This window comes from Sebastes umbrosus, chromosome 18, assembly GCF_015220745.1.
Source record: "Sebastes umbrosus isolate fSebUmb1 chromosome 18, fSebUmb1.pri, whole genome shotgun sequence".
Lineage (NCBI taxonomy): Eukaryota > Metazoa > Chordata > Actinopteri > Perciformes > Sebastidae > Sebastes > Sebastes umbrosus.
In genome coordinates, this window is record NC_051286.1 from 6683412 (window position 1) to 6704638 (window position 21227).

Consider the following 21227-nt stretch of genomic DNA (forward strand, 5'->3'; position numbering starts at 1 on the left):
CGACCGACGCGGCCGGGCACCGTGAAACTGAAACTCTGACGAGCGCCATGACGCCTGCCGCAAGGCTCTACGACAAGCGGTTCACGAGTTATGAAGGGGGGCGTGGCTAATGTGTAGGGGGCGGGGATAACAACACCAACTTAACAGGCACTCTCTGCTGAGTGATATGACACCTCCCACAAGACTCTACGACAAACGGTTCATGAGTTATGAAAGGGGCGGGGCTAATGTGTAGGGGGCGTGGCTATGACTATATTTTTGCATTTACATATAATCAGGACTGGACCCTTATCATACCTGAGAAATTTGGGGCAGATCGAACTATGTACAGTTGAGTTAGGGTTAACCCACTCTCTGCTGAGTGATATGACACATCCCACAAGACTCTACTATAAACGGTTCATGAGATATGAAAGGGGGCGGGGCTAACGTCTTGGGGCGGGGCTATGAGTATATTTTTTCATATACATGTCATCAGTACTGGACCACCATCATACCTGAGAGATTTGGGGCAGATCGGACTATGTACAGTTGAGTTACAATAACTGCCTGTTTCATGGCGAATGGCTCAAAATGGCCGCCACGCCACGGTCAGGTCGTTAAGTGAACACTCACCATTTTGATAACTTTTCATCCTCAAGGTCTTAAGATGGTCCTGACCAAATTTCAACTCAATCTGATCAAATCTGTAGGAGGAGTTCGTTAAAGTATACGGCCTACAAAAACCCCCAGAAATGGGCGAAAAATGGGCAAAATCGCACATAAAATTCAATATGGCTGACTTCCTGTTGAGTTTTGGGCATACCTCCAAGAGGCTTTTTTGTTTCTCTCCACATCTTACATCTGTCTACCAAATGTTGTACTTGTAGGTGAAACCGGAGCGCGGATATCAATTTTTCCATTTCATGGCGAATGGCTCAAAATGGCCGCCATGCCACGGTCAGGTCGTTAAGTGAAAACTCACCATTTTAATAACTTTTCATCCTCAAGGTCTTAAGATGGTCCTGACCAAAATTCAACTCGATCTGATTAAATCTGTAGGAGTTCGTTAAAGTACGCGGCCTATAAAACGCTAAAAATGACATGAAATCCAATATGGCCGACTTCTGGGTGGGCGGAGCTAATGAAACCCAATGAGGAATATGTTTCAAATGATGAGTGGGATATGCATACCAAATTTCATGAATATCAGATCAACTTTAGATTTCAACGCGATAGGGGGCGCTATGGAGCCCGCTGGCGAAAATGTGTCATTTGTGACTGACAGAAAAGAGGGTGAAGGAGTAGATTTAGTTTCAGAGAGAAGAGGAGAGAAGAGGAGAGAAGAGCAGAGGAACCTCTGGCCCAACAGGTAGCAACACAATATATTCAATATTTGAACTTCATGCAGGGATACGTATCCACTTGGGGGGGATTTTTTTCTATTTTCTACAAACTGACCTCCAAGAATAGGTGTGCAATTCTCACCTTCAGAACAGCCAGTAAATTAGTATGTGACACATTTATGAAGCACATTTATGAAGCATGAGAGCATGTCAGCAGGGAGGATGTGGTTGGAAACTCTGGAGATGGAGGTTAACTTGGCATCGAAGCACAAAGGAGAGTGAGGTTTGAAGAAAGCAAACGCTGTGTGTCGTTAACAGATTAGCCAGATTTAAGTGACTCTCTGCAGAAACATGTTTTTGGTTGGAAAGTGTAAATATAAAGTGTGCAGCTACATTACAGTGTGTTATAAACCATTTGTGAATATACTGTTAATAAAAGATAAAATTAAGGGCTGCTAACTTTTCTTTGCATGTTGGGAAGCTGGTGTGTGAACTGCAACAATCAACTGTATAAACAAACACATATGTTTTCTGCTACAGGTGATTTATTATAGTCATAGAGAATCAAATGTATTTCTAATAATGTACTATACATATATATATATATATACTATAATAATGAGCGTGAGTATACACAACAAGGCTGTAAAGGCGGGCGAATCGGCGTGATGACGTCTCATTTAGCCACTTGTTAGAAACCGCCTTTTTTAAGACACATAAAAGCCTCAAAGTTCACGTGTGGGGTGTATTTTGTAGAAAAAAAAACTTAAAATCTCTTAAACTTGTGTTAACCACAGACCTTATTTCAGGCATCTAACTTAAAACCAGTGTTGCCCTGATCTCGTGAAAGAAACAAGCAAGCAGGTCTATAGAAACAAGCCCAAAAGAAGCAAACTTACTACCTATACCACAATATGAGAGAGAGAGAGAGAGAGGCGGCCACCTGATCACTTCATATGTGTATGAATTTATTTTGGATTGCATGCATTTCATTTCATTTTTGCATGGTATTGCATCCATTTTTAGATTGTAACTTTACATTTTTCTTGATATAAACTTAAAGTTGATGGTTTCATGTCATGGATCGGGGTTGTGTATGGATCCTGCAAAAGGACAAACTAGACCAGTATAGAGGAGAGAGACGGGAGCAAGCCCAAATAAGCAACTTCACTTTAGAAACAAGCCCCAAAAAAACTCAACTCAATGCAACTACCAATATTTGTAAGTGACTTTTCAGGAAAACAAGCCCAAAGTCGCTTATAACAAGCAGACATGGCAACTCTGCTAAAAACCCACTCAAAATACCCATTGACTTCCAGACGATGGCACCGGAAGTGCTAAAATGCGAACTTATTTCCGGGTTTTAAGACTAATTTCTGTTGCACTCTACATTTCTGTAGAGAAATGAAATGCGTGTTGCTTTGCTTCTTATCTAAAGTCCCACTTCATGCGTGTCAGTTCAAGAATATTAGTAAGAAATTTCACCTAAATAAAAAAAAAAAACTGGAGAAGAAATGTCTTTCTATTCTCCGTCTAACTTTGTGTCCATCTTTTTTTGTGTTCTAAGATTACAACTCTCGTGCTGCTCCAACATGGCTGATCTGTTCTCTGATCCAGATTTATGGCAAAATCAAAGCGTCGTGTTCAACATGACGGCTGCTAACACCAGCTCCGTTTACATGTTTTCGCCGGTGGCGGACAAAGCCGTAAACATACTAATGATAATCATCATGTTCATCACCATGGTTTCAATGGGATGCACCGTGGAGGTGTCCAAGATGAAGGTGATACATATCCATTATCCGTGTTCATAAAGGATATAAACGACCACATTTCTGTACCAAAACATCTTTTTCCTTCTTTCCAGCACCACATAGTGAAACCTAAAGGGGTGGCGATAGCAGCGCTGTCCCAGTATGGTATCATGCCTCTTACAGCCTTTTCCTTAGCTAAGGTTGGTATTCCTGTTTTAAACATTATAAACACTTTATTTTACAGGTACAGGAAGCATGTGAGTCTGCAGTCTAACAGAATGCACTCAGTTATACTGATTTAAACAATATTAACGCTTCATTTGTAGCCTACTCTACACATTTCCATAAGGCATTTGTGTCACAAAGTCTGCAGCCGACACATGGCCGGGGACAACGACATGACTGGATAGCTAGCTAGACATACTGTCAAATTATATTTACTGTTTTTCTACCGTACGCAATGTTATTGACGTTGAATCTTGATTGCATAACGATAGCTTTCTGGCTCGTAGCAGAGCTAAAGGGTTCTATGAGCTGAGCCGGACTAGAAATATCTCCTGTTGCCAAGTCGTAGCTAAGGTCCGACCTATTTACTGGAGCAGTGAACAACGTTTCCATCCTATAGGACCCTTATGGGATGGTAATGATTTTTCCAGGTATTAGCAAACCCTCGGGGTTCCAGGGGAACAGAATGAACGGCTTGGGAAAAACTTTAGATTTTGGCTGCAAAAAGCAAGTGACCATGGTATAAGCCGGATAATGTACAGCAAGCTGGTTATTGTTGTGAAATAAACCCTGACGCGAAGCAGTCTCTCATCGCCCTGAAGTGATTATTTCACAACAATGACCCGCTAGCTGTACATTATCCCGTTTATTACACGGCTACTTACTTAAGAAATCAATAATTTGTCACAAAAACAGTCCGTTAGAGTCTGACACCAGAACTGCGCCCATAGCAACGGTCGGTTATACATAGCAACGGTCTGTTATACATAGCAACGGTCTGCTATACATAGCAACGGTCACCTATAAAGAGATAACAGACCGTAGAATGCCGTGATTGACCAATCAGAATCAAGTATTCAACAAAGCCGTGTAATAACAGGAATTAATGGAAGACAGGGAGGCCAGAACCGTTGGCATTATCCCTTATATATATATATATATCCAGAATCTACATCGATTAACATTGGTATCACTATTAGACATTGTTATCAGTAATAGACATTGGCAACACAATCAAACAGAAATTGTATGAATTCATTATGGTTTCATGATGTAGGCGTTCCAGCTGACTGACATAATGGCTGTGGTGATTCTGGTCTGTGGCTGCTGTCCTGGAGGAACCCTCTCCAACATCTTTGCCCTGGCTCTGAAGGGCGACATGAACCTCAGGTACACACAACCTGTTTGGTCATCTTCTCCAATTGTAGAAGTTGTACTACCGAATAAATAGTCCCAATAAGAAATATACAACTTAAACTGTGTAAAAACATGTTGTTTTGGGATCTTGGATGAACTGGCCCTTTAAGGTAAAGTTCACAACCTCTGTCCATGCTTGGTTTCATGTAGCCGCAATAGATGATGCTGAGCCAATAGGCCTTTCTCACAGCAGACATTTTGACTTGTCGTAATAGGAAAAGCACAGGTGTTACTAATGACACTAACGATGGCTCTGTTGTATTCAAGTGTCCCAGTGAGAGTGACAGTGAACCAGCATGCACGATACTTGGATCCTGAAATCATAGCAGCTAAATGGAAGTCAGTTATCATCAAGTTAATTGTTTACACCTGTGCTTTTCCTACTGTGATGAGTCCAAATGTCTTCTGTGAAAAATGCCTATCAAAGAACATCCTGTGATTTATCCTGTGATTTATTAACGTGTGAATGTTGTTTTTGTCTCAACAACAAACGCTCACAAACACATCAGAATCAAAACATACAGTATTTCTCAGAAAGATTTTTTTTTCATGCATTATCACTATCTCATGCAACTCAGTTAATAAGCCTGAAGCCCCACATGTTCCCCCTGGAGGCTACAATGTGCATTACACCTCTCACATTTAACATACATACATTTTCTGCGAAAAAAATGTGACAAAAAATGTAAAAGTTCGACCTCTAAATGCTTATGGAGCTCTCTAAGCAGCATTATCGTCATTTTCACATTTCTTCTGTACAAGGGAAAAGTTCAAGGTTAGCGGATCACCAGAAATAATTACAATGAATATCCAAATACCAAGGTGATGAAGGTGTGATGAAGGTGTGATGAAGGTTTGATGAAGGGGTGATGAAGGTGATGAAGGTGATGAAGTTGATGAAGGTGTGATGAAGGGGTGATGAAGGTGATGAAGGTGATGAAGGTGATGAAGTTGATGAAGGTGTGATGAAGGTGTGATGAAGGTGATGAAGGTGATGAAGGTGTGATGAAGGTGATGAAGGTGTGATGAAGGTGATGAAGGTGTGATGAAGGTGTGATGAAGGTTTGATGAAGGGGTGATGAAGGTGATGAAGGTGATGAAGTTGATGAAGGTGATGAGTGTGATGAAGGTGTGATGAAGGTGATGAAGGTGATGAAGGTGATGAAGGTGATGAAGGTGATGAAGGTGTGATGAAGGTGATGAAGGTGATGAAGGTGTGATGAAGGTGTGATGAAGGTTTGATGAAGGGGTGATGAAGGTGATGAAGGTGATGAAGTTGATGAAGGTGTGATGATGGGGTGATGAAGGTGTGATGAAGGTTTGATGAAGGGGTGATGAAGGTGATGAAGGTGATGAAGGTGATGAAGGTGATGAAGGTGATGAAGGTGTGATGAAGGTGATGAAGGTGATGAAGGTGATGAAGGTGATGAAAGTGTGATGAAGGTGATGAAGGTGATGAAGGTGAGATGAAGGTGTGATGAAGGTGTGATGAAGGTGATGAAAGTGTGATGAAGGTGAGATGAAGGTGTGATGATGGGGTGATGAAGGTGTGATGAAGGTTTGATGAAGGGGTGATGAAGGTGATGAAGGTGATGAAGGTGATGAAGGTGATGAAGGTGATGAAGGTGTGATGAAGGTGATGAAGGTGATGAAGGTGATGAAGGTGATGAAAGTGTGATGAAGGTGATGAAGGTGATGAAGGTGAGATGAAGGTGTGATGAAGGTGATGAAGGTGATGAAAGTGTGATGAAGGTGATGAAGGTGATGAAGGTGTGAGGATCTACCTGACAGAGAGGTCCAAGACGGCGAGTTCTGCACTGAGCAGCTGCAGCTTCACCTGAGCCTGGTCCGAGAGACACTCACTGATCTGTTGGGATTAAGTAGTTATCTCCCTGTGTGTTTCCCCTCAGCATTTTGATGACGACCTGCTCCACGTTGCTGGCTCTGGTCATGATGCCTCTGCTGCTCTACATCTACTGTCACGGCTTCAACCTGCAGAACTCCGTGCCCTACGTTAACATCATCATATCGCTGGTCTCGATCCTCATACCCTGCAGTGTCGGCATCCTCATCAACTACTACAGGCCGCAGTACTCAAAGACCATCACAAAGGTTAGTGCGGGGTCAGGAGGTCAGATTAAAGGGACTGTTTGAAACTTTTTAAGCTCCTCCACTGCCTGCTTGCCTTCACTCACATCGCGCGCATTCTCGCTGTCTCGCTCCATCTCTAGACGTGAACGCGCGCTCAATCCACGCTGCAGAAGAGTTCGCTTAGCTCTCAGAATATCTAGTGAATGTTCAGTGGACTTTTGTGCATAAATAAATGCTGCAGCTCCTCCAGACCAACAGAGGTTTTCCGTGTCTTGTGAAGTGACGGGGCTCCGCAGCGAGAAACGTTATCAGCGGGGCTGAAGCAGGTGAAATATAGAGTGATATTGTGGTTTTAGCTGACGTGTGTCGCCTCACTGTTTTGAGCGATGCTCGTTCATGTCTATTTAGAGCAAGCGCGAGCCCGACGCTGACTTTCGTTGACTTCACGGCCACAGGTGTCGCTGTTAACAAGCATTTCTGAAAGTTACAGTAGTCCCTTTAATAGTAGATTTTTTAACAGGCTATAGTTTTCATGACTGATTTGTTGCTTGCTGTCCTGCAGGTAGGCCTCATTGTCATGACGATTGCTGTGTTGGGGATCATTATCGCTGTGAAACCTGGGAAATCAGAGCACACCTGATTACACTTGGAGCCACTCAGTCCCTGTCAGTCAATTAACCCCTTAACTACCCACATAAGGAAAAACAAAGACAACTGTGATCAACCCCACTTGGCTTTACCAAACAGTTAGTGAGGGAGTTGTTGCTTCCTCACAGGTATGTCAAATAAAATAAAATTAACAGGCTACAGTTTTCATGATTGATTTGTTGCTTCCTGTCCTGCAGGTAGGCCTCGCTTTCATGATGATTGCCGTGGTGGTGATCGGCACCATTTCCAGCATTGCAATCGGAGCCTCCATCCTGACAGTGCTGTCTCCTCCCCTCATGGCCATCGCTGCTCTCATGCCCTTCATAGGCTGCACCTTCGGATACATCATCTCCTGGCTCTTCAGACTCAACCAATCGTGAGTTATTTGTTATAATCTAGTTTGACGGGTAGTATTAGTCATGTCAGAGAATAAAGAGCCTTCCTTTATTTATCCGTGACTTATGAATAAGGGAGCGGAGGACCGTTTCTATGGAAACAGGCTGTCAGAACACCCAGCTGTGCTCTACCATTCTGAAACTGGCGTTTCCTTCGGAGGTCATCAGCCCTATGTTCCTGTTCTCCATCGTCTACTTGTTCTTCCAGGTGATGGAGGCGGCGCTGCTCATCGTGCTGTTCAAGTGTCACCAAAGGTTCACTCTCAGAGAAAGAAGGTGAGACTGACACCAGGTGTTTAAAGGGTTAATGTGGAGACGACAGGCCTTTTTATTTTGGACTGAAAAAGTCATTCAACCATTTCAATTAATAATTAATTAATCAAAGTTACTTATGAAGCAAAAATACAAACTATATTCTGGTTTCAGCGTCTCAAATGTGAAGATTTGTTGATTTTCTGTTTTAAATGATTGTAAATTGAATATAGTTTTGAAGAGTTGGTCTGACAAAACAAGCATTTGTCACCTTGAGAAAGCGTGATAGGCATCTTTATTTTCAGTCAGCTTGACAGTGACGTTTTTTAGACTAAATGATTAATTGCCTGATAAAAAAATACTACAAATAGGTCATTCACCTGAGTGAGTAATACACACTGGTGCAGGATGTATTCACACCATTGTATTAATGGAGGTAAACAAAAATACCAGCCACACCACATATAATATAATATAAAAATTAAAGAATAGATATATAGAATAATAAATTAAGATTGATTTGACTGATCAGAATAAACAGAAGGGTTTTCCCTACCATTGTAAGACTTGGACATTGCACATATTTGTTTGTCAAACAGAGTTACTTTTATTTATTGTTTTGGTTGTATGATTTTATTTTTTCATAAGTTTAAATACTCTAAAGTATTAGAAGTTGCATTTGCACTTGAAAGGGTTTACTTGCATCACCAGTGGCATAAAAAAAAAATGTTAAAATGACAATAATAACGTTTAGCACAATCATTTCTGGGACAATATATCGTCCAACAAAGGTATTTATCGTGAGAGGCCTAACATTGTCTGGAAACCATGAATGTCCCAACATTTGGTACCAATCCATCAAGTAGATATTGAGATATTTGTGGCACCCTGCTTAAAAAAAAAGACCGTTATATAGAAAATCTCCAAGCTTATGTAGTGCAGTAAGAGGAATAATCTCAGCATCTTGACATCTACCACAATTTAGTTTAGTCTAGTATTTTACCAGTTACTGACATTTGTTTGACATCTGGTTCTGTTGTTAACTTAAAGCTTAAGTTCATAAAATGTAATATGTAATCTATTTGTCTGTCTGACCTACAGAGACGTACCAGTCAGCAACCACTGAAGAAAGGTTGAGCGAGACCACTGAGGGGACTGTATGATGGATTTCTGCTGACCAAAGAGCCTCCACGATTCAAGTAATTTTTAAGTATTTACAAATATCCTGAATTGACAACGTTGTAGATGTTTCATTATAAAACACTGATTAACACAATATTCATGATTTAGTTAAAATTGTTTTATTGTTGAAGTCCACCGTCTTCCAAACACCATACAAACGTCCATCATATTTTTTCACTGAAAATAAAACCCTTACGTACAAAAATGTTGCATTTTTTTTTTTTGTTGTCAAACTCTTGTCTACACGTTCATTTAAACCACAGTAACATCAGTCACAGTACCAACAAGCATTCTTGGAATTACATTATACACTTATGTAAAACAAAAGTCTGCAATGCTGTACACAAAACCCTAAACCAAAAAAAATTATAGAAAAATAAAAACGCAATGCTAGAATAAACTGCATCATTTAAGCAACATCATTTTAAAGTGTTCAAATTAAAGTGTTGACCTTATCCTCAGAGGAGAATTACATCTCCCAACAAAAAAGTTTAAGATCCAGGACATTAACGGTTACTTTACTGTACAGCTGTGAACAAAATTGTACAGTGTTCTTGATACGGTCAATGCCAATAATATGATTCAAATTTTTTTAATCAAACAAAAAGCACATGCAAGCATCCTCAGGTATAGATATCACGCACACGGCAGCTGTGGCAGCTACAGTCGGTCAAAAAATACAGGAAAAAAAGAGGCGAAGGGACTTGGAAAACATGAGCGACGAGGACAAAAACGTGTAAATCGATTAAAAATTCTCCCACCGACGAGCAAAAACAAGCAAAAAGTATCGCAAAAAAAAGTAGAGAAAGTGGTCACACGACTTATCAAAAGCATCCTAGTAGTGCCAAAAAATACAGATTCCCCCTTCAGAGTGTAGAGATTGCTAACTTTACAGACCCGATAACAGTGAAACTTGACGCCGGTTCACTTGGGTCTTTTGTGAGAAGAGACGATGGTGCAGCAGTAGAGGACCTGCAGCCTAGTTGGATGAATAAATTTGGGATGTGAGGAGTCACTGGGTGTAAACATACATATGGGTTATGAGGGAGACACAAACACACAGCATCACTGTATAACAAGTGTCTTCTGTTTAGGTTATTTAATTTAGACGCCCTATAATGATAAAATATTTGACTGAATATCGCTGTTCCTGTCTGATGAGTCAGTGTTTTGAATGTGAAAGGATATTTATGACAATCCAGAGAGGAAAAAACAAACTTTACTGGAGGAAAGCTCTCGTCTCGGCTTTCAGAAGGGGGTCATGGGAGCTCCAGATCCTGCTGAATCAGGTCGTTTACTACAGTTGATTCTCATTAAACTTAAACGCGACGGTTTAGCGCTGGCTGTCAGTAGAAGGAGAGCGAGAGCGGGAGCGTGAACGAGAGCGTGAACGGGAAACGGAGGTTCTCTCTCTCTCTCGCTCTCTCGGCGGCGGAGGGGAAGTCGGGGTGGCAGACTTGCTCGTCTTGGAGGACCGCTTAGCGGGCTCCTTCGATTTGGCGGATGGAGAGGAGGCACCGCCGGCGGGGGAGCCGCTGAGGGAGCGGGAGCGGTTGTGGGCCTTGTGGGCGGGGCTGCGGGAGCGTCTGGGGGAGCGAGATGGGGAGCGACCGCGAGAACGGGACCGTGAACGAGAGGAGCTCTCAGACCGGGAACGACTTCTCGACCTGGGAAAGAGAAAAGAGAGGGAGAAGAGCATTAGGATCAAGAAGTATTTGTACAATTAATTCATATAGTCTAAACACGTAGTAATGGCATTTTCAGCTGGGGAAAAACACTTTGGTGAACACGGGGCCTTGAGTGCTCATCTGAAAAGCGCCTTAGTGGCACAGTAATCAAAAATCAATACAGTTTTACACACTACAGATGCTTTCCAACAGCACAGTTCAGCCCAGCTCTACTAAATCTATTTAGTGTGATAAACTATGTTCTTCATACACATCTTAGCTTGTTTCTATTGGGAGTAAAAAGGAAACATGAGTGGAAAGTGGAAGCCTTCATCTGTGTGCAGCTCACCTCTTCCGGGCTGCTTCAATGAGCTTGATTTTCCTGCCATTGATTTCCTTTCCAGACAGTTTTTCCATGGCGTTTTTCAGATCGCTGCAAGAGGCAAACTCAACAACCCTGTAGACACAACACAATATTAATTACAATCTTTTCGTCATTCTCAAATTGCAAATGTAAACTTGATATGGTAGACACATGACTCGCGCCGTGTAAATGGTCTTACCCTTCGTTGAGCTTGGGGCGATGTGCGTCTGCAAAAGTCACCTCTCCAGCTTGTCTCATGAAATCTTTCAGGTCCTACACAGGTAAACATCAGTCAACTTATGGAGAGGCTCCGGACACAAGCATAGTCTGAGACATAAAAACAGGACTGATTTACCCAAAAAGAGAGATTGTTAGATTGTCTGAGAGGACTACACAGGCTACTAGAGATAAGGAGGATGAGTCCAAGAACCTCGGGAGGTTATTAAATCAGCAAGTCATTCAACAAAGTGTGTTTTATACAGAAAAATACAAATGCTTAATTAAGATATCATGTTTGCCAATTTAGATATCACCCAATTGTTACATGTGCTATAATTATTACAAAAGCTTTGAGATTCTTGGACTCATTACAACTACAGAGACATGACCACCATCTGCAGGAACTGAACTGCAGTGGCGCCACTTGGGCAGCCTTTGGCACCCAGAGCCCCATTTTCCCTGACAAGAAGGGCACAGGGCTCCATGCCGGGACCGCCCCGTCTCGGCACCCTGCCTCAGCAAAGAGAGTGAACAGGGTGGAAGAGAGGAAACTACTACCTGAGAGCGAAACCCTTTGGAGTGGGCCGCAGGCTCTCCGAGCCCACCATAACCTCGGGATAACAGCAGATTATATCCATGGGCACCTGGGAGGAATTCACACTCTCTCTCTCGCTCGCGATGTGCGGGAACACCAGTAGGGGGAAGGGAGGGGGGATATCGATCGACCGAAGCCCCTCAAATTAACGAACCATCGAACCATCGATCAATACGCCATCACCATCGACTCTCGCTCTTTCCTCTCCTTTCTCTCTGCCAACTCTCTGTTTCCTCTCTCTCAGCCACACATCAGTCGCCCCCCTGCCTTCGACAGGGGGCGTTGCGAGCGAACGAAGGGGCCGCCAGCGCCTCTAGTGTGGAGCGAGCGCTCACATGACCAGCAGGCGTCAACTAGGAGTAGGACAGACTGGCTGACACCACAGGCTCAACCCAGACAGAAGGACCCAGAAGGGGTTAACTCCACCATAAGCGAGCTCTTCCATATGACACAACAGTCAGGCTGGCAAATAAAGGGGTGAAGAATTGGTTAAAATTTGAAAAAAAGGAACAAATTAAATGTTTTGACTTTTGATTACTTAACTGCATGAGATGCAGATTTAATAGAGCGGCCATTTTTAAAGAACAATTTGGGCCTTATCACAATAAAATTAAACATTTTAGCAAGTTGAGTAAAGTACTGATCTGATTCCAGATATTCTATATTTTTTAGCAGCATGGAAATCTACAATTGTATGTGTGTATTGTTGGAGGCAGACTGTTGGAGGTGATAACATTGCAGCTTGTAGAGACTTGTTGTGTTTAAAGAAACATGTGGAAGTACTAACCTGCCAGCTAACACGAGAGGACAAGTTCTCCACGATGAGGCGGTTCTCAGTGCGCATCGGAGGAGGGTTTCGGCTGAAACAAAGAAAATGTAAAAAAGACTGAATAAATTGAACGACAACATTGTGGGGCTGAGAGACACTCAAGCACAGAGCCTGAGAGCTCTCATTAGCTATTTGTCAATAGCGAGGCTAATTCATGTCATGGATCTTTAAAATGCAGTGAGCACAGGGCTTGTGTTGCATTTTAAGTAAAATATTTACAGTCTGAATGTTATTTGTTACATCCTAATTAAACAAAGAAAAACAAGACTCTGAATTTGTGGCTAAATTGTTACACAAAGCCAGTGGTCATATCTATAATGTTAAATCCAGCGGTCAATGTCCACCAGGTCTGGCGAGGACACTAAGGGACGCCTTGCTCCACTCAACTGGCCGCTCAAGTGATGACGTAGACTGGAGACTCTCGTGGAATGCACCCGATTGGTCCCTGGTTTTCTGCTCGCCGTTTCAATCAGGAAACTTACATGTGGCCTGCTCATAAACTTTCTGTTATTCCGTCTAAACAATCCACCAAAACCTACTTCTGAAAACATTCTAAGCGAGAAATAAGCGATGCCACTGCTGCATCTTGTATCATTTTAGATCACCTAGTTTGACAGCTTGGTCTAAGATTCGTGAGCCGGATGAGCTCATTTGCATAAAATTGAAATTTTTCAAATCTATGCAAATACAGACCCTCTCCAACCCGCTGCAATACTTCCACCATGCACTGGGCAACTGCTTCTACTGCATTCCATAGGGAACGAATGGAAAGTGTTGAAACACCCTTCATCACCGGATGTGGTGGAAATGCGCCGCTAGAGAAGCACTTGCGCAAGTGAGTGGAATTGCTGACATGCCCCCTGAAAACGTTAACCAATTGTGTAACTTCATCACTCAGTCAGTCAGTGACAGACTTTTGCGTTAGTAGGGCTGGCCGTCTGTGGTCCAGCCAAAAAGAAACTTGGACATTAACTATTATAAACATGGGCTGCAATAATTAAATTATCGCCCCTTTCATCAAATAACTGTTTAAACTTGACTAAACCGAGCTGTTTACACAACGTACTTGTATGTATTCATTAACACATGTTCTGGTTGTTACCAAAACTGTGGGTGGTGTGACAACTTTACCTCCGACTATTCTGGGAGCCTCGGCCATAACGATCAGAGAAACGGCCTCCTGCACTGCCGCCTCCTCTGCCACGGCCGCCCCGCAGACGTACGCGGGCGTGCTCAATGGTCACCCTGAAATTACAGTACATGTTTTTTTTTTTATTAGATATAATATAAAAAACAGTAACCATGGAAACAGACAGAGAGCAAGCAGACAAATTCAGATTATCCACATCTTTTATTCACATCATATGAACTCCTACCTTTCATTGCACAACTCTTTGCCATCAAGCTCATAAACAGCATCTTCAGCATCTCTGGGGTCGTCAAACTCCTACGACAAACAAAACAAACAACCACACTTCTTAACATTTGTGCTTTTACCACCTTTTATGCATCATTCTTAAAATGTGTGAGGAGAACAGCACAAACTATTTTAAATATAACTTATCTATTTATGCTAAAATGAGTGGAGCTGGACAAAGACAAATAAAAGATTATGTTGCCGTTAAGAGAAATAGCCTATTAATTATCACATACACAGATGCTGCTAATGACACCAACGATGGCTCTGTTCTAGTCAAGGCATCATTAAGTTAATTATTCATCACCTGTGCTTTTCTTGCTGTAACAAGTCAAAATGTCTTCCATGAAAAAGACCTATTGTATTGCAACAGTTTGGGTCCATGTGTATACTTCCTGGCACCTTATATCACTCACATGCAACAGGAAATAAACTGGGACACATTTGGAATATTTACATGGTATATATTTGACCGTTGAAGCTGTTTCCATGTAAGTTACGTGACGTGACTCACCACAAAGCCAAAGCCCCACTTGAGGTCTCTTAACTGACAAATTAGACCACACACCCCCATTTGATAAAATTTTGTCCCGGGGTCCTCCAACGGATAGGATTTTTTTACTTTTAGATGTTTTATTACATAAAGTGTATGAAACCCATGACCAAAATAGTCATACTTTTTTGTCCTTGTGGTACTTATGGATGGAATTATTATCAACATGTGGGTGTGTCCAGATATGGAGCAAAATGACGGTGGTAAATTAAAAATAACATATCTATTTATTTATTTATTAATTGTCACATACACCGTTTTAACAGAATAGGCCTTTCTCACAGCAGACATTTTGACTTGGCATAGTAGGAAAATCACAGGTGTTACTAATGAAACGATGGCTCTGTCATAGACAAGGCATCATTAAGTTAATTATTCATCACCTGTGCTTTTCTTGCTGTAACAAGTCAAAATATCTTCCATGAAAAGGCCTATTGTTGGGTCCATGTCTACTTCTTGGCATCTTCTATCACTCACATGCAACAGGAAATAAACTGGGAACACATTTGGATTATTTACATGGTCTATTTTTGGTTGTTTGAAGCTGTTTCAATATCAGTAAGGTGACTCACCACAAAGCCAAACCCCCTCTTGAGGTCGATATCTCGGATGCGGCCGTATCCCTTGAAGAACCTCTCCACATCCTTCTCTCTGGCCGACGGGCTCAGACGGCCGATGAAGATACGACATCCACTCATTGTTGCTGCTGCACGTTAGTGAAGGTTATCTGCAAAACAGGCGCACATTACTCTCACATATACAGCTAACAGAAGATGATAAACAACAGTAACGTGTTCGCAAATGCAGCAAATTAACGTTACTCCACCTGTGGTCATTTTTTTGTTAGCATGCTGGCTAGTCAGACAACTGTGTGGCCTAGCACAAGGCCTATTGGAGGAGGATAGCACACGCGTCATATCTCCGGAGGGGGTATTGCACATGCGCAGTAAAAATCTTGCATGCATGTGAATTGTGGATAGATGTCAATACTTTTTATACTTGTTAACATTTTTCTCAGATTTTGCACTGTACTATAGTGTAATATTATATTTGGTTGCTATGGTTACGGTGACAAAGCCAGTAATGCATTTTTTCTTATGAATTTAATTTTAATTCTCGTGAAGTTCCACATTCACAAGTGTAAATTTACCCAGAAATTGTTTATATATATATTTATTATAATATATATATTATAATATATATATATATGTATATTAAAAATATTTATAAAAGAAATGGAATATATCTTTCAACAATGTCTTCCTCACAATACAAAAAAGCAATGAAAACAATGAATGTATGCAATATCTTTACAGTTTTTAAGTGAAATTATTGTCATACTCACGTTGTCTTTTTTTATTATTATTATTTATTTAGTTATTTTGTATTTATTGTGTTTTTTTATTTTTATTTTATGGTGGTTTTGTTTAATTTCTGTTGTCCTTTTATTGTTTGTCACAGGTCTTTGTTTATGTTTTCGCCATGCTTCTTTTGTATGTAAATGTTTTTAATGTTTTCTGATGTTAATATGTATACTGTCATTTTGAAATAAAAACTAATTAAAAAAAAAGTTATGTGGATATACTATAGAAATATTATTTGGTTGCTATGATTACAGTGACTAAAGACAGTAATGCATTTTTTCTTATTAATTTAATTTTAATTCTCGAATTTCTTTGTATTAATGAAAGAAATGGAATTATTTATTTATTTAGTTAGTTATTGTGTTTTTATTTTATTTTATGGTGGTTTTGTTTAATTTCTGTTGTCTTTTTTTTTATGGTGGTTTTGTTTAATTTCTATTTATGTTTGGCACAGCTCTTTGTTTATTTTTAGCTATGCTTCTTTTGTATGTAAATGTTTTTAATGTTTTCTGCTGTTACTATGTGTACTGTAATTTTGAAATAATAATAAAAAATAAAAAACATTTATTCTGGTCCTGTAAATTTACAGGTGAATTGTGGAAAGATGTCAATAATTTTATACTTGTTAACATTTTTTGCACTGTACTATAGAAATATTATGTGGTTGCTATGATTACAGTGACTAAAGACAGTAATGCATTTTTCCTTATTAATTTAATTTTAATTCTCGTGAAGTTCCACATTCACAAGTGTAAATTTACCCAAAAAAACGAATTTCTTTGTATTAATGAAAGAAATGGAATTATTTATTTATTTATTTTGTTAGTTGTGTTTTTATTTTATTTTATGGGGGTTTTGTTTAATTTCTGTTGTCCTTTTATGTTTGTCACAGCTCTTTGTTTATGTTTTGGCTATACTTCTCTTGTATTTAAATATTTTTAATGTTTTCTGCTGTTAATATGTATACTGTCATTTTGAAATAAAAACTAATTAAAAAAAAAAGTTATGTAGATATACTATAGAAATATTATATTTGGTTGCTATAATTACAGTGACTAAAGACAGTAATGCATTTTTTCTTATTAATTTAATTTTCGAATTTCTTTGTATTAATGAAAGAAATGGAATTATTTATTTATTTATTTTGTTAGTTGTGTTTTTATTTTATTTTACGGTGGATTTGTTTCATTTGTTGTCCTTTTATTGTTTGGCACAGCTCTTTGTTTATGTTTTGGCTATACTTCTCTTGTAGTTAGATGTGTTTAATGTGTTCTGCTGTTACTATGGATACAGCTTGAGTTCCACTGCGCGTGAAGACTCGTGTCCCAGCCTCCTTCTATAGGCCTTGCGTTAGCCTAGCCTAGCCTAGCTTAGCTTAGCTCAGTCTACCTAGCGACCGAATTTAATCGTTGAGCCGTTTCCCGCTAATTTAAGCGACCGTTACTAACACACGATAGATAACAGTTTGTTGTTATGAAACCGAGAGCTGCGTTGTGATGTTATAATGCTGTTTAATAGGTTGTAAACGTACCTTTAAGGTAATGCTGGTGGAGTTTCCTTGCAGAATGTCGACGGTGACCGCAGAAATCAAACAAAATGGAGGCTGTAATGTTTTAGGGAGGAGGCAAAGCGCGGGAAGCTCCTCCTTCTTCTCCTCCTCCTTCTTCTTCTTCTCTGAGGTTAAAACGGTAGACTGCAGTCGTGGTGCTTACCGCCATCTAGTGGAGGTGGTTAACTCCTGCAGTGCCAGAGACCTGAAGGGACCTCTAACTCTCAACTTTATTTATTTATTTACTTTTATTTCAAAATGACAGTATCCATAGTAACAGCAGAAAACATTAAAAGCATTTACATACAAAAGAAGCATAGCAGAAAACATAAACAAAGAGTTATGCCAAACATAAAAGGAAAACAGAAATGAAACAAAACCAACATAAAATTAAAGAAAAACAACAATAACAAACAAAAAATAAATAAATAAATAATTTCATTTCTTTCATAAATACAAAGAAATTCGTTTTTTTTGTGGTAAATTTACACTTGTGAATGTGGAACTTCACGAGAATTAAAATTAAATTAATAAGAAAAAATGCATTACTGTCTTTAGTCACTGTAATCATAGCAACCAAATAATATTTCTATAGTACAGTGCAAAAAATCAACAAGTATAAAATTGACATCTTTCCACAATTCACATGTAAATTTACAGGACCAGAATAAATGTTTTTTTATTTTTTTATTATTATTACAAAATTACAGTATCCATAGTAACAGCAGAAAATATTAAAAACATTTACATACAGAAGAAGCATAGCGAAAACATAAACAAAGAGCTGTGCCAAACATAAAAGGACAACTGAAATTAAATAACATAAACATCATAACAACATAATATAAAAAAAAATAAAAAACACAATAACAGAAAATAAATAAATAAATTATAATGAAAAAAGACCAGGCTAGAGTATGACAATAATTTCACTTAAAAACTTTAAAGATATTGCATACATTCATTGTTTTAATTGCTTTTTTGTTTTGTGAGGAAGAAATTGTTGACAGATATAATTCCATTTCTTTCATAAATACAAAGAAATTAAAAAATCTAACTCCCCTTCATTTACAGAAGAATTAAATGTTCAGATGTAGGCAATATGTGTAAATAATGACATAATAATTTAACCAGTAAAAATAATGGTCCAAAATGATGTAAAATAGTTTTATGTCAAAAACCTTCACATTTTCTTGGGGTAGGACCCCCTTTTATTCACTGTAGAATATATAATATAGTAATATAATATAATATAATATAACAATATAATAATAAATAGCCCAAGTATAATAATATAGCAATGAAATCACAACTGATTGTGACTGACACGGTATAATATGCTTAAAAATAATAATGAATAAATAAGAATAAGTCACAATAGATTGCTGATACCGGCCGATAAACACGCCAACATGTGAATAAGAGAGTACTGGCACTAACACTTAGACCCTCTACAGATACACCAATTGGTTTGCTGATATAGACATTTATTTATTTATTATTCATTTTATTTATTTATTACTTTTATATATATATATATATATATATATATAACTTTTTTCTATTGGTAGGGCAATACACTCTTCTGGGAACTGTACATTTTTATTATATGACAGATTGTTTATTGCAATTGTATAATTATAATAATAATAATAATATAATATAATTGTATGATCTCTCATGTGGAGAGTTGTGTTTTTCAAGTTACAGTTGTTAAAAGCACAATGAAAACAATGTTGAAAAAAGAGAGAGCGAGTACTGGCACTTAATCTTTTCCACTTCAAGCACTGATTTTTTTCAAATAACTTCCAATAACAAAAAGCAATTGTGTTATTATCACCACAATAATCAAAGACACAGGAATTATTGTCCAATATTAAAATGAGGCCTTCCCTTACATGTCAGACTATTTTTTTAAATGTATTTATTCTTATAAATAATAATAATCTGTTATAGTTTTCCAATATAGTATTTCTTATTGTTTGGACATAAATCAAATTGTTAATAAAGTCTATATTTTATTTTATTTTATTACAAAAAAAAACACTCCCAAAGTCTGTCTTCATTTCCTCCATCGTGTCCTTTCTCTCTAATATATATTTCCTGCAACTAAAAAGCACATTTTGTGCAGTTTCTAGGTACCTGAGTGAAGGTGACACTGCAGAACACGGAAAAGGCCGAAGTGCGGCGGTAGGGTTTCCGAACATGACGTCACGAATGCCGAATGCTAGATTCTATTAGTGTCATTTCACACTCTGACCACCAGGTGTCACTCAGACACAATATTACTGCATAGAGACACAGCATGGATCACATACTGTACAGTAGCTATAGCTGAAGAGGACTCAGCGACAGAAACACAGTATAACAGCAGGACAAATAATAATAATAATAAACAAGTTCAGCTAGAAATAACCATTTTCTTTCATAATTGCATGCATACCAAATTGGTTTTAAGAAGTCATTTAAAAGCTAGTATGGCTTTAAAGCTCCTGAGGCAGCTCATTCTGCAGTCTAATCAAACACAGCAGCAGCATAATCCAGGAAGCAGTTATAAAATAATAATAAACTATGACTACCTTTGACCGAGAACAGCTTCCCTTTAGACCGGTAAATGATTGATGCTGAATTGATGGAGCAGATGTAGTAGCACGCTCTGCTGAGGTTTTATAGCTGGTAAGAGTATCATGAGGTACTGTAATGTGACTAATGTACTACCATATACCTGAGGCACACTAGGAATAACTCCAGAGACATTACATTGATTACTGGGTGCACAGTGCCAGGAAAGTAGGCTAGTGCTTTCATTCAAGATGATGGTGAACAGAAGCAGGATTTCTATGAGTAAAGGTTCAAATCTTCCAGGATCGAATCCAAAGGAAATAATGCTCGATAGGTGCTGGAAATGTTGACATTTGACCTAACTTTTAGTGTGCAAATGTGTACTTTATCAGGGCCGGATTAAAGCCCTTTTAGGTGCCAACATTTGGGGTCCCCACAATGGTTTTAAGACAAAAATTAAGATTTTCATAAATACTTGTATTTATTATATCATAAATAAACAATTGGTCCCTGATATTGTTGGCTTAAGTATGGAGGACCACAAGAGTCATGGAAATAGTGATACAGCATTTAATTGATTAAATTGTACAATAAAAATAGGCATTAACAAATTTGTTTACAAATGTATTTATTAATCTATGAATAAATGGACTAAATTACAAAGTAATTCATTATTTAACATTTTAATGGGCAATACAAATAAGAATTATAAAAAGAATTTACAAATGAAATATGAATCCATCCATGGATTAGCTAATACATTTAGTAAAAGCAGCAGGGAAATGCTGATGCAAATGGGAAAAGAAGTTGCCCTTTTAAATAACTGATTAAAACCTGTATTCTTAATTCAGTTTGTGAATCCAGTTGTTTATTTTGCCTTTTTAACTGCATTTTCAAGTAGAATTTTGAGTTCTATTATTTATTTATAAATTCATTAATGTATTTTTAAATTATGTGCTTATTGATTGTTTTATGGTGTTTTTGTAAATCTCTTTTTAATTTGAACTATTTATTGATGGATTTAATTTGTAAATTCATT

At 38.7% G+C, this 21227-nt stretch overlaps 2 protein-coding genes across 3 annotated transcripts; one reads left to right on the forward strand and one right to left on the reverse strand.

The window, feature by feature from the left end:
- Window positions 1-1063: 1063 nt before the first annotated feature.
- On the forward strand, window positions 1064-8252 carry LOC119477096 (sodium/bile acid cotransporter-like). The gene is made up of 7 exons (XM_037750963.1): window positions 1064-1351; window positions 2893-3109; window positions 3193-3279; window positions 4362-4474; window positions 6412-6613; window positions 7438-7616; window positions 7711-8252. Exons 1-7 carry the CDS (start codon window positions 1134-1136, stop codon window positions 7913-7915), a joined length of 1221 nt encoding a protein of 406 aa, XP_037606891.1. The 5' UTR covers window positions 1064-1133; the 3' UTR covers window positions 7916-8252.
- A 913-nt stretch (window positions 8253-9165) lies between these two features.
- srsf5b (serine and arginine rich splicing factor 5b) lies at window positions 9166-17815 on the reverse strand. Of its 2 annotated transcripts, XM_037750962.1 has the most exons (8): window positions 17609-17815; window positions 15286-15440; window positions 14120-14190; window positions 13875-13988; window positions 12702-12774; window positions 11300-11373; window positions 11086-11193; window positions 9166-10736 (listed from the first exon to the last, which is right to left on the reverse strand). In XM_037750962.1, exons 2-8 carry the CDS (start codon window positions 15409-15411, stop codon window positions 10403-10405), a joined length of 900 nt encoding a protein of 299 aa, XP_037606890.1. In that variant the 5' UTR covers window positions 15412-15440; window positions 17609-17815; the 3' UTR covers window positions 9166-10402. The 2 variants fall into 2 exon arrangements, with proteins under 2 accessions (XP_037606890.1, XP_037606889.1); XM_037750961.1 differs by lacking the exons at window positions 15286-15440; window positions 17609-17815 and adding an exon at window positions 14675-14749.
- Between the last annotated feature and the right edge of the window lie 3412 nt (window positions 17816-21227).

Bases quoted from the DNA above. Each gene is read 5' to 3' on its own strand.
- srsf5b (XM_037750962.1), bottom strand. From the start codon at position 15,411: ATGAGTGGATGTCGTATCTTCATCGGCCGTCTGAGCCCGTCGGCCAGA. The intron at 12,775-13,874 runs GTAAAGTTGTCA...TCTTTGTTTCAG, and splicing joins GGCTCCCAGAATAGTCGGAG to CCGAAACCCTCCTCCGATGC. The intron at 11,374-12,701 runs GTTAGTACTTCC...TTACCTGTGTAG, and splicing joins CCTCTCGTGTTAGCTGGCAG to GACCTGAAAGATTTCATGAG.
- LOC119477096 (XM_037750963.1), top strand. From the start codon at position 1,134: ATGAGGAATATGTTTCAAATGATGAGTGGGATATGCATACCAAATTTC. The intron at 3,110-3,192 runs GTGATACATATC...CCTTCTTTCCAG, and splicing joins TGGAGGTGTCCAAGATGAAG to CACCACATAGTGAAACCTAA. The intron at 7,617-7,710 runs GTGAGTTATTTG...CTTATGAATAAG, and splicing joins CTCTTCAGACTCAACCAATC to GGAGCGGAGGACCGTTTCTA.